Raw genomic sequence first — 12,947 nt, 5'->3', positions numbered from 1 at the left:
TGTCTTTGTGGTTTACTTTTTGGGTATGAAGAGCTGGTTCGTCTAAGCTTCTGGTTCTCTCTTTTGATTTTATATTGTCGTGGCCAGATTGATTTTTGTCTTCAGGAGTTCCACGGTGGCCCAGTTTCAATGTGGGTCAGAAGTTTTCAGACTTTCTCCTTAGGTCTGGAATCTTCTAAGAATGATTTTGGCCTCAGGACCTTGGGTGTTGGACTGACCTGAGATCCTGGTCGTGGCCGTGCCATGCAGGGATGCAAAGGCAGATGGGGTGGGAAGAAGCCCCAAGATTTCCCAGGGAGTGGATTGAGTAGCTGGGTTGTACTGGATGCAAAGGATCAGGGAGAGGAAAGGTAAGCCTCGGAGCCCCAGAAAGAGGCTGTCAGCCCCAGAGAGAGGCTGGGGGGGGTTGGAGGGCCAGGGGAGGAGAGGGGGGGGAGGGGGGGGCCAGGGCCAGAAGCAGTGCTCCTGGGGCCCAAGGAAGGCACTCAGTTGGTCTGGGTGAAAAAGATCAGGAAGCAGTGTTGGTTCCCCAGGTGTCTGGGGACCCAAGACTAGGAATGGCGCAGGGCCCAAACTAGGAGTAGAGAACAGCAGGGGAAATGGAAGGGTGAATGAGGCTGGGCTATTTTATTATTTTTATTCTACATGTCTGAGTATATTGTCTGCGTGTATGTGGGTGTATCCATGTTGTGCAGTTCTGCAGAGGTCAGAAGAGGGCCTCAGATTCCCCTGAAACTGTAGTTAAGGGTAGTTCGTAGCTGCCATGTGGGTGCTGGGATCGAACCCAGGTCCTCTGTAAGAGCATTCAGTGCTCTTAACCACTGAGCCATCTCTCCAGCCCCAAATATTAATTTTTTTTTTTAGAAGAAGCATTTCATTGCAGCTTTAACATATTCAGTAACACACTCCAGAGCAAGGATACATGTCTTTCAAAAGTGGCTATAAAATTTTTTGGTTCGCTGTTGAATTAATACAGTTATACAATATTGCACACAATATAAGCCCTATAAGACATAAAATTGGATAAGTTTTTAACCTTTAAAAAAGATCTGCATTTCATTTTAAAATATACTGTTTTTTACAGAAAGACTCATTGTTTTTGCTACTAACACTGAGATGTTGGCACATGCATCTCTAATCTGTTTGTATCTGATTATTACTAGTCATAATCGGTTGCACTCAGATCCTTGGTGCCTGTGTATGTGGGTTTACTTTTTATCATAGGTCAGATAGGTTTGTTTCTGTGCTTTCACTTTTTAACTCTTTATCCATTAAATTTTGTTTTGCCTTCAAGTGCCTAAAAACTGAAAATAAAATAGCTCAAGAAGATAGATTTTTTTCCCTATGTTTCATGTATTCTTCATACCCAGAGAGAGACTAAAATACATTTGTATCGTTTTATACAATATTTTTAGTGCATTTTGACTGTGAACCATCACATGAGGTTGGATATGAAATTGTCATCATTTGATCACTCAACAAGTTTCAGATTTTGGACTTACCAATTAGGGATATTCAACCTGTACTGGATCTTCTTTGTTATAGATGAATTAGCCAAATCGCATTGAGGGTTACAGCATCCTTTTCAAACTCATGCAGGCACTGTATTTAAAGGCTGACCAAAGACTGCAAACCAGGCAAGTCACCCAGGGGCCTCACTTAAATATATATTTATATATTAATCTTTAGATTTTGAAAATCAATTTTATTAAATTTTAAAACCCATTTTATTTTGTTGTAGAATGTCTTTTATTTATTTTTTGACAATTTCATACATATCAATAATGTATCTTGATCTTGTGTACCCCTAGCCTCTCACTTCTCACTCTCCCACAGGTAACCCCACCATATCCATCTTCATATGTTTTCCTGCTCTTGTAACTCACCTAATCCAGTTAGTGCTGCCTGTTGGAATGCTGGCTGATGTTGGCTTCATCCTGTGTAGCTAGCAACCAACAGCTGCAGTGAGCTCATGGGCTCAGTGGCTGTGCTGTGTCCGGATGACAGTGTTTTGGAGCCAGAGGATGGGGACAAGAGATGAAACTTTAATTCATGTAATAGAGGCAGTCTGGGAGTGCCAGGGTGACTCCATGATTGTGGGGAATACAGTCTTTTCTTATTTCATTGTTCCTCCTTATACAGAGGCCTACTTCAGGCAGAGTGTGTACCTATCTGCCAGTGGAAGCAGACAGAAGGCTAGTTCCCTTCCTCCCCTTCTTTCCCCTTCCTATCTCCCCGGACCCTTCCCTCCTGTCTACCCCTAAGCCAACACTTAGTTAACAGCCATCAAAAATCTAAGGGATTTGGAATGAATGTCTGACTGAAAAATAGAAATTCCTAACTCTAAAAGACAAGGAGACCTAAGGTTACTGGGGGACAACCATTGTTCTCTGCCACAAACCTGTTTTTCTTGTGATTGAAGTACTTTCTAGGAATGATTAATGAGAAAAGCTTAGAATGAAATGTGCACATAACCAATTTTAAATAGATTTTTATCAGAATTAGCTCATAACTTTAAATTGTGAAATTCTGAATTTACGATTCTCGTTTTAAAATCTTTTATCTGGTCTAGAAGGATAGAAAATTAACACATTTTAAAATTATTTGTCATTATGGGGCTAGAGAGATGGCTCAGCAGTTAAGAGCACTGACTGCTCTTGCAGAGGACCCGAGTTCAATTCCCAGCACCCACATGGCAGCTACAAACTGTCCTTAACTCCAGTTCCAGAGGAATCTGAAACCCTCTTCTGACCTCCACCACACTGCATGATATGGGTGCACTTGGCTTACATGCAGGCAATACGCTCACACACATAAAATAAAAATAATAAATATTTTTAAAAAATTATTTGTTATTTTGATTAATTTTATGAATTTGATTTCTTAAAGATGTATCTAAGATTTTTTTTAAACTTTAAGTACAGCCAAGTGCAATTGAACATTGTAAGCATAAAGTACTGCAGAGAAAATAAGTGATTTTTATCTTTATGGAAGACAAACTTGAGAATACTCTATGAAAAATATTTTAACAATAGGTAAGATGAAAACACTTGAATAGAAAAACTCATAGAAATTAAGTGAAAATCTAGAATTATTTTCAGTTGCTGAAAATGAGGTGCTAACGCAAGCAGCAGATATAGTCCCTTAGATACTGGAGGTCTTAAGCTGGGTTCTTCATAGTAGCATTTGAAGACAATGTATTTACTGTGATTATTCCTGTTATTAAAATTACTTACTTTCACAGCACAGTGTGCAAGACCATAAATGACAGTGTTTTCCCTCCGCAGGGAAGGAGGCTGATAGCTGTAGGACTGGGTGTTGCAGCTCTTGCATTTGCAGGTATGTTTTTGGTTTTCAGACAGTACACTCCCATTCTACTCACCATTTACAGAGTATAGTTGCTGAGCAGTAATAAATGGAACAAAACCTAGATAAACTTAAAGTTGATAATCTAGACATTTTTTTAAAAAACTTTGATTTATAGTATACAACAATTAAGAAATCTTATACTGAAGAGATGAGTCAGTAGGTAAAACACTTGCCATGCAAGTCTGATGACCCTAGTTTAGCTCCCTAGAACACATGCAGCTGGACACAGTAGCACATGCAATCCCAGCTCTCCTACAGTATGATGGGAGATAAGAAAACAATCCCTGCAAGCTCCTGGGCCAGCTAGCCTGGCGAATGCAGCAGTGAATAGCAGAGACCTGTCTCAAAGAATTGAAAGTGAGGCCCAGCTCCCGAGCTTGTCCTCTGATGTCTGCATGCACACTCTGGCATACTCATGCCTGTGCTCATGCACACATGAATGAACACTCGTGCAGGTGTGTGCATGACGTGCATGTGCCCATGATAAAAGATAAAAAACAGAAAAAAAAATTATTTATTGCCTTGAACAGCATGGTACTTTTACTTCTTGAGCTATCTCTCAGAGCCTAAAATCTTTAATGTAACCCAAGTGATAGAGGTTCCTTTATACTTTCATATTTATATGGACTTAAATATTTCAAGCTGTCATTTCCTTTTGATGAATATAGTTGCTCCCTGACCTCTTAGTTGATCTTCTAAGTTTTTTGTTTGTTTATAAACTCAGGATAATTTTATTCACTGCCACAATTACCTTATTAGAAAAGGGCTAGAGAAATGGCTCAGATATTAAGAGATCATACTGTCCTGCAGCGCACCCAAATTCAATTCCCAGCACCCACATAGGGTGGTTCATAACCACCTGTAACTCCATATCCAGGGAATCTGGTGACCTCCACAGCACCTGCATGCACATATATGTGTATACAAAGACCACATATATGCATGCATAGACACACATGCATAATTAAAAATAATTTTTAAAAAGGAAAAGGTAGTTTTAAATATTAAAATTACTTATTCAGTCATTATCTTACAATTTTTTTAACTTAAAAATTTTTTTTTTATGTATTTATTTTATGTGTATGCATGTATTGCCTGCATGTAGGTAAATGCATCCGTGTCCTGCAATGCCCGCATTGGTCAGAAGAGACTGTTGGATCCCTTGGGACTGGAGTTATAGACAGTTGTTAGCTGCCATGTGGGTGCTGGGATTTGAACCCTGGTGTTCTGCAAGAACAACCAGTGTTCTTAACCACTGAGCCATCTCTCCTTCCCCTAACTTACAATTTTAAATTGCATAGCTATTCCTTAACTAAATGTTAATCTGAGAGTATATCCATGTTTTAGTTTCATTTCCTGCTGCTATGATAAAATACCCTGATAAACAATTTAGGGGAGGAGTGCTCATTTTAGCTCACAATTCAGGTTATAGTTCATCTTAGCAGGGAAGTCAAGGTGCGAAGAACTTGAATCAGCTGGTCACATCCACAGGGACGGGGCAGAGAGAGAATGAATGAGTGTGTGCTTGTGCTCAGCTCCCTCTCTCACTCTTTCAGTTCAAAATCTTTTGCCTTAGGGAATGGTACCACCCACAGTGGGTGAGTCTTTCCACATCAATTAACATAATTAAAATATTCCCCCACAGGCTAACCTGATCTATGATAATCCTTCATAGAAACTCTCTTCCCACTTGATTTGGTCAAATTGACAATTAAAACCCTCCATCACACCATGTATTTAATTTTTTGTTTGTGAAGTCTATGGATTTGACTGTGTTAATTGCATTTTTCTTTAGGTGAAGCTGCATTACATTGTGGTTATATGAAGTTAAGTTTTAAGAGAGTGATAAATCACGTTTTAGTTCTGTGTGGTATTTTGTTTCACACAATTCTCATTTTAAACAATCAGAACTTTAAAATTAAGAAGACCAATGAATGGTTCAGACCTTTTTGATCTTTTAGCCTTTTAGCCAGTGCTGATTTTATAACCATAGTTAACTAATATAATACTTTAAAATATAAATTATTAAAAAGTTAAAAATATAATACTTTAAAAGTAAATATGGCAAGTTGTGATAAGCATAAAACAATTTCAGCATTATAGAATAGACACAATTATAAATTCAAATGTATGATTTTTATTTTAAATTAAGATGTATTTTTTTTCTTGGTCTTTCAAACAATGAGTATGTACCCTCTATATAGGACAAATTCATATTATAAATTAGAATAGTAGATCTGTTCCAGAGCCAAGTAAAATTGAGTGAAATAATTTAGGAGAAATTATACTTTGATTTGTTGGAATTAGATCTTCTAGTTTATTTTTAACCTTTAAATATCACTTTTTTCTTGAAGCCTTTATTTGCTTTTTTCACTAAGCAGGAATTCAGTTACTTTTCCTGATTGTGGTTCTGAAGAATTTTGAGGTGATTTAAACGTTACATTTTATACAATTATAGAATCAAATGATAAACTATTCGGCAAGATCTAAGTTCTTGACTTTCCCAGTGGAATTCTTGATTTGCAAATAAGCTTGTGGTTTGGATTTGAATTTAAGTTCATAGTGTCTGGCAGTTTTCTGTCAAGCCCCGCAGAACAAGACACTAATGGAGAACACATGTTCAGGTTAGGGTGCAGAAGATACAACAGCTTAGTAATATTTTATTATGTGAAGCTCTCAAAAAGATTTAGGATCTAGGTTGCTCTAGATTCTTACCTGTCAACACCTAGAGGAGTTTGAATCTTAGGATCTCAAGGAAGGGAAAACTGAAATAAGTTTTTGAGAGAGTAGATGTCCAAAGTGAGAAAAGTTGATAACATCCTTGGTAAATATTATACCTGTAATTAATTGCTTTCTTTAGAGCTTACTTATTAAATGCACTCGTGTCATAAGTAGTATCTGTTTTCTATCTATTTCAAAGTGATTAGCACCATAGAAAGCACTAAAATTAACCATTTTAGTATCATAAATGTCTTATATAAAGGAACTTGTTTTATACAGTTTATTGTAGAAAAAGTATTAGGATGTTATTATAATCTTTAACATTGCATAAGTGCAAGATATTATACAAATAAACATTGAAAATTTCTAATTTTATTATCATGAACTAGAACTTGATACATGTTTTACTGTAACTATTAAAGTCAAACTCTATTTAGTAAATTACAAATTTTAAAAAATAGGCCTTTTTAGTAAATTTGAAATACTTATTTGAAATTGCATATGTAAAATAAACTATCAATAAATGATATGGCAAGAACTTTAAAAGTATTAATATTGACTATGGAAAATGTATTTGTATTTTATTCCTTTTACTACTTAGGTCGCTATGCATTTCAGATCTGGAAACCCCTAGAACAAGTCATCACAGAAACAGCAAGGAAGATTTCGTCTCCTGTAAGTTAAAGGTACCTGTAATTAGAAAGCTCATTTTGAGTTTAGTTTGTTGTATTTGAAAGGAACTCAGAACATGTCTTGGGTTTCCCAAACTTGGTAGAAGTTCATTTCCCTCATATCATTTATGTTTTATCTAATTCATTTAAAGGTTCTTAGTCTTATTGTATTTATATATAAACCTTATTCCTGGTTTTGACAGCTATTATATATACTCTGGTTAGTGGAATTAATTTTTACGTAACTTATTTTCCATCTTTTTGTTGTTTTTTTTTTAATATTTTATTTATTATTTTTATTTTACGTGGATGAGTGTATTGCCTGCATGTCTGTGAGTGCACCCGTGTCGTGCAGTGCTGCAGCGGTCAGAAGAGGGCTTCGGAGACCCCTGGAACTGGAGTTAAGGACGGTTTGTAGCCGCCATGTGGGTTCTGGGAATCAAACCTGGGTCCTCTGCAAGAGCAGTCAGTGTTCTTAACTGCTGAGCCATCTCCCCAGCCCTGTTGTTTTATTTTTTTAAGCAGGGTCTTATGTAACTCGGGCTGGTCTTGAACTCTTAATTTCCTGCTTCTATCTCTCAAATGCCGGGATTGCTGAGATTATAAGTGTGGGTCATCAAACCTAGCCTGTTTGGGGTTCATTTTTTTAATTTTTATGTATTTTTATTATGTTTATGAAATGTGTTTGCCTGCATGCATGTTAAGTATGCCACATGTGTACAATGCATAGAGACCAAAAGAGGGCGCCAGATCCCCTGGAACTGGAGTTACAGTTGTTAGCTTCCATGTGGGTGCTGGAAACGCAACCTTAGTCCTCTTCGAGAGGGCAACCAGTGCTATTAACTGCTAAGCCATCTCTCTAGCCCCAGGTTTTTGTTTCTTGAGGCAGGATCTCACTATGTAGCTCAGGTTGGCTTTGAACTCTCTTGATCCTCCTGCCTCAAATACCAAGTGTTGGGATTACAGGCATGCGCCACCAATGCATGGTCTTAATTTTTCTTTTCTAATTCCTGCTGATTTACTCAATGAATATCTAGTGAGTGCTTATCATTTACTGATGCAGCTCTTGCTTTGGTAGAGCCTACACTGAATTGATTTCATCTTGAAATTTGAAACATCTCAAACATAATATTGAAATTTCCAACCAAGAAATCCTCTAGGGCTATACATTCATCCATCAAGATTATAGATATTCTGGTAAATATATAGATGGAGAGTTATTGAAAGTAATTATGTGCAAAGATACAGTGTGAGCTGCAGTTTGCAAGCGCTGAAGACTATACAAGAAGGCACCCTCAAGCACTGAGAGATCTGGAATAGACCAACTTGCTTCGCAGCAGTTTGAGAGGGAATGATAATAAAAAGTGAAATGAGATACATCATTTCTAAAAGTGTTGGAGTGCTTTTCAGTAAACCAAATCAGAGTAAGAAAGAAAAGAATAAGAGCAGAGAGGAATCCTTGTATTATAGGCCACACAAGGTCTCTCAGAAGATGAAGCACTTGAACATCTGAAGAAGAAAGCACTTTCTGCGCAGTAGGAGCATGGCAGAGGTCCCAAGGTGGGAAAAAGGTTAGCAGCGAGGGTAATCCCAGTCCTGTCTATGAAGAGAATAGTCTAGCTTGGACCCAAGAGCCCGGGGAGTCTAATAGACTCTGACAGCACCTCGCATTTTTCTCCAACTATGAATAATTTTGAGCCGTGGGGCAACATGACTGCTCAGAGTATAGACTAACATGAGCCACAGCAGAGCGAATGGTGATTGGTGATGGAAATTGTGTCAGGCCTCTGTAAGTGAATGTTGCCATCTGGCTTTCCATATTTCAAAACAATTTTAGGAATTACTTTGCTTCTGTTGTGGAGGTGGAGATTTTCAGTAAATATATATATGTGTGTGTTTGTGTGTGTGTGTGTGTGTGTATATATATATATATAGCATAAATATAAAATTCCCAAGCTTTGAAGAGCAACTGTATTTAATATTGTAAAAGAAGAGAGAACAAGACAGTGAGAACACTTCCACTGCACCGCTGCTCAATAGAGGCTCACAAAGAGGCAGGGTGGATGATACTGGGCATGCTTAGCCTGGAACCTGCCTCTCTTTAAGGAGAGGGCGGTGAGGTTCACCCCCTTTTCCTTTTTTTAAAGTGATTTATTTATTTTTATTTGTACAAGTGTTTTGATTGCTGGTATGGTTACTGGTATGTATGTAGTGCCCATGAAGGCCAGAAGAGGATGGCAGAGCTGTCAAGTGGGTGCTGGGAGTTGAACCCAGGTCCTCTGGAAAAACATCAAGTGCTCTTAACCCCTGAGCCACCTCTTCAGACCCTCTTTTTATTTTTAAGAACAAAATATAATTATAGTTTGTCATGAAACATTTTAGAATATCTTAATTATTATCATCTTAATTATGCCTCAGTGAAGATACAAGTTTTTAAGAATAATTGTATACTAATCTCTCCAGGGAACTGAAAAATGAAATCTGTGAATAGTTTGTCTTTTCACTAATGAATCCCAAATGTCACCCTTCTTAAGCACAGCATTTACAATGTTTGATTTTGTAAGTACTAGTATTTGAACCAAATACTACTAAAAAATAGGAACTACAGTGATGTGAGGCTAAATGTCTCATGCACAGAGCAATAATGCCCAGGCTCAAGTTCCAGAGGGTTTTCTCTTTATCGCACTCTACACTTTGCTTCATCTGAGTTTTGCCTCTTGTTCTTAAATCTCTGTTTTTTCTTTCTCTTATTTTTTTTTAGAGTAACTGTTTATATGGTATGTACGGATGGTAAATGTTTTAAATATTTCTCTGTTAGAAGGGTTTTTGCGTTGTTCTCACTATTAGTTATGACTCCTGCTCCTTGAAGTCTAGTGGAGCCAGTGTAGAAGTGCAGATGTCTGCCAGGAGTCAGCCTTGGTCTGCCCGCTCATTCCTGTGTCTCATGCCAGCCTTTCTGCTGCTCCTATTTTTCATCTAGACAGTCTTTTGTTTAGTGTTCATTCATTCATTGCTTGATTTAGCGTTTTAATTTTTTAGTACTACTTTTTTGGTTTTTAACTTATGAAAGTTTTCAGGATTTTCTCTTTATTATTGATAGCCTATAAGAATAGTTTGCTGTAACTTAATTTAAAAAGCATCTCTTCTATGCTGCAATACTTCTTATATGTTTTCTTTAATTGTTTTCTTTTCTCCCTAAAATCTCTGCTTCTGAAATTCCTATTAGGAAGATGCTAGACTTCTGACCCTGCCCTCTATGCTTCTTGTTAGTTTGTCTCTGTTGTTGTTGTTGTTGTCTTTTTTTGCTGTATATACTATAATTGTTCTACAGTTTGTTTTGCAGATTACCAGATTGGTCATTAACAATGGCTATTCTTTAATACAATCCGTATGAGCTTTATACAAGAGAAAGACAGTTTCCCTGATGCCCCAGCTGGTCTGGAACTTGCTATGTAGACCAGGCTGGCCTCAAACTCACCTGCCTCTGCCTCCCAAGTACTGGGACTAAAGGCATGCGCCACCACACCCAGGGAGATCTTCAAGCTCAGATTAATCCTTTCAAAACAAAGTCAAGTTGGGTTCTAGTGCTCTGGTTTCTCATTACACTTAGAATAAAATCCTCTTTCCATCACTTATCTTTTGCCACCAGCCCCTATTACTTTTCTAATTCTCCTTACTTCCTAGTTCACGCCTGTCCATCCACCATGACAAGTTATCTCAGTTTCCTAGCCTCGCTTGTCTTGCCTGTCTGTTATCACATCCTCTCCTTTTCTCTGTCAGCCAGTCTAGTAGGCAAAAAGCTATCTGCTATATCAGTGTAAATGACTTGGTCAAGGTATTCCAACAAGAAGAGTATTTCAGTGCTTAGAAACAGTATTGGCATTTTGCTTCTACAGATCCTCTGTATATACCTTCAGTTATATCTCAGTGAAAAAAAATGCATTTTTTAAAATATTTTTTATTTTCATTTTATGAGTATTATGCCTACACGTAGGTAAGTGCACCCATGTCGTGCAATGCCCACGGAGGACAGAAGAGGCTGTCGGATCCCCTGGAACTGGAGTTATGGACAGTTGTTAGCTGCCATGTGGGTGCTGGGATTCGAACCCCGGTCTTTGAATAAAATTGCTAACTTTTTTTATGTTCATCTTGGTTAGAGTTTCTTAAAAGGGATCATTGTGTTCTTTCCCCCTGCATTTTCAAGTCGATTTCTAGTAAAACACATTACTCTCACTGCAGCTATGTGATGGCCTGAGGTCATGCTACCTCATGCATGGAACTAACTATGTCTTGCTCTCTCTTCCCTGTGCAGAGCCTTTCATCCTACTACAAAGGAGGATTTGAACAGAAAATGAGTAGGCGAGAAGCTAGTCTTATTTTAGGTGTAAGGTAAGTGCTGCCTAAGTGTTTTTGTTAGTGGTCAAGGTTGTCTTCAAAAGTGGGGAGGGGAGTTACTTTAAGTTTGTACATATATTTAAAATTAAAATAAAAGCCAGAAGAGATGAAACCATATTTTTGCTTTAAAAACTTGAGGTCTAGATTAATTAAAATTATTTATGTTCCTTGCTCCTTAACAAAGCTATTATATTTGAATACCTACAGTTGAAAGCAATCAAAAAATATCTCGTGATACTAAATTCTCTCTGAACCACTTTTAAAATCTGATGTTCATACTTTAAATTATAATGCAGATTGTGTTTCACAATTCTTTTCAACTTCTGCAATTTGGTATCTACCATGGATTATTTTACTTGCCTTCTATCTTACCAAATATATTGTCTAATTTTAGACATTATAAGGGAAAACGTTAATGATATTGTATGGTTGCTGAGCAATTATCATTCAACATTTAATGTTAAGAGTGTTTTCTCCTACTGTGGATTTACTAGTTGTTTCTTTTATTGTCCTTAGAGCATCAAGGTTTTTTGTTTGTTTTTATTTTTATTTGTTCAGTGCTAGGGATTGAACCTAGGACCTTGCACATACTAGACAGGCACTCTACCACTAAACTAGATCCTCATCCCTTAGATTTTTGAGACAAGGTCTCACTATGTAACACACATTGATGTAGAACTCTGGATCCTCCTGCTTCCACATTCCAAACTCTGGTATTATAGATGTGCTTGATATAGTCAAATTTTTGAGAGTTATTTACAAAATATCATCTATAACAAATCTGGTGATTTAATCAGTGTGATTAAGCAGAAGAATTAATTAAACTCGTATATTGACAAAAGTTTTAATCTCTTACACATCAGCAGAATCTTTTTACTTTTCATGTATATGAGTGTTATGCCTGCATATGTATAAGTGTACCCATGTCATGCAGTGCCTGCAGAGGACAGAAGAGGGCTGGAAGTGAAGTTACAGACATTTGTTAGCCATCACCATGTGAGTGCTGGGATTCAAATCTGGGTCTTCTGCAAGAATAGCCAGTGCTCTTGACTGCTGAGCCATCTCTCCAGCCTCCAAGATCAGTACAGTCTTTAAACCCAAACATTTTGTTATTTTTATGATCTGCTTTTGTTTAAAAAAAAAAGACTCTGGCTTGTCAAGATGATCCGGAGTAAAGGCACCTGCCACCAAACCTGATAGCCTGAATGTGATCCAATCCCTGGACACCCACATAGTGGAAAGAAAGTGCTAACTCCCAAAGTTGTCCTCTGACCTCCACATGCATGCTGTCTCTGTCTCTCTGTCTCTCTGTCTCTCTCTCTCACTAAATTAATTAATTTTGATTAATTAATATTATAGTGAAAGACTGGAGCTTATTTTAGCTTGATCCTTTATCTAAATCTATGAGATGGGAGTTTTCTTTATCAAAGAAAATAGAGGGTAATATTAAGCAAAGGTACCATATTAGTTAGCTTACCATTATTGGCTCCATTGGCTACAGGTTGGAGAATACCACCCAGCTTCACATTCTCCACTTTCTAACCCTCCCCCATTCCACCCTCCTGTGCCAAATGTATTCCAGTAGCAGTTTGAAATTCCTGATCTAGGCAACAAACAAATATTAAAATGGACCAAGGACTTAGAAACTTAATGTTGCAAAAACAAAAAGGGAATACACTCTACATGTAAAAGAGAATCTTCCTTTATCCTCCAAGCTCACCATTAAGACTGAAAATTATCTTAATGGCAGAAAGTTGCTGTACTTATGTACATGAACTTTCCTCTCGTGTT

General features: G+C 37.4%; 1 protein-coding gene across 1 annotated transcript in view; it reads left to right on the top strand.

Moving 5' to 3' along the window:
• The window catches only part of Dnajc15 (DnaJ heat shock protein family (Hsp40) member C15), a 60,789-nt gene that overhangs the window by 27,262 nt on the left and 20,580 nt on the right, over positions 1 to 12,947 (top strand). The window contains exons 2-4 of the mRNA XM_008854677.3: positions 3,288 to 3,339; positions 6,692 to 6,765; positions 11,074 to 11,150. Of these exons, the coding sequence (XP_008852899.1) occupies positions 3,288 to 3,339; positions 6,692 to 6,765; positions 11,074 to 11,150 (203 nt within the window). The remainder of the gene's footprint in view (positions 1 to 3,287; positions 3,340 to 6,691; positions 6,766 to 11,073; positions 11,151 to 12,947) is intronic.

Source organism: Nannospalax galili, unplaced genomic scaffold, assembly GCF_000622305.1.
Source record: "Nannospalax galili isolate Female #2095 unplaced genomic scaffold, S.galili_v1.0 scaffold386, whole genome shotgun sequence".
Taxonomy (NCBI): Eukaryota; Metazoa; Chordata; class Mammalia; order Rodentia; family Spalacidae; genus Nannospalax; species Nannospalax galili.
This window is presented reverse-complemented; position numbering and strand designations above follow the sequence as displayed.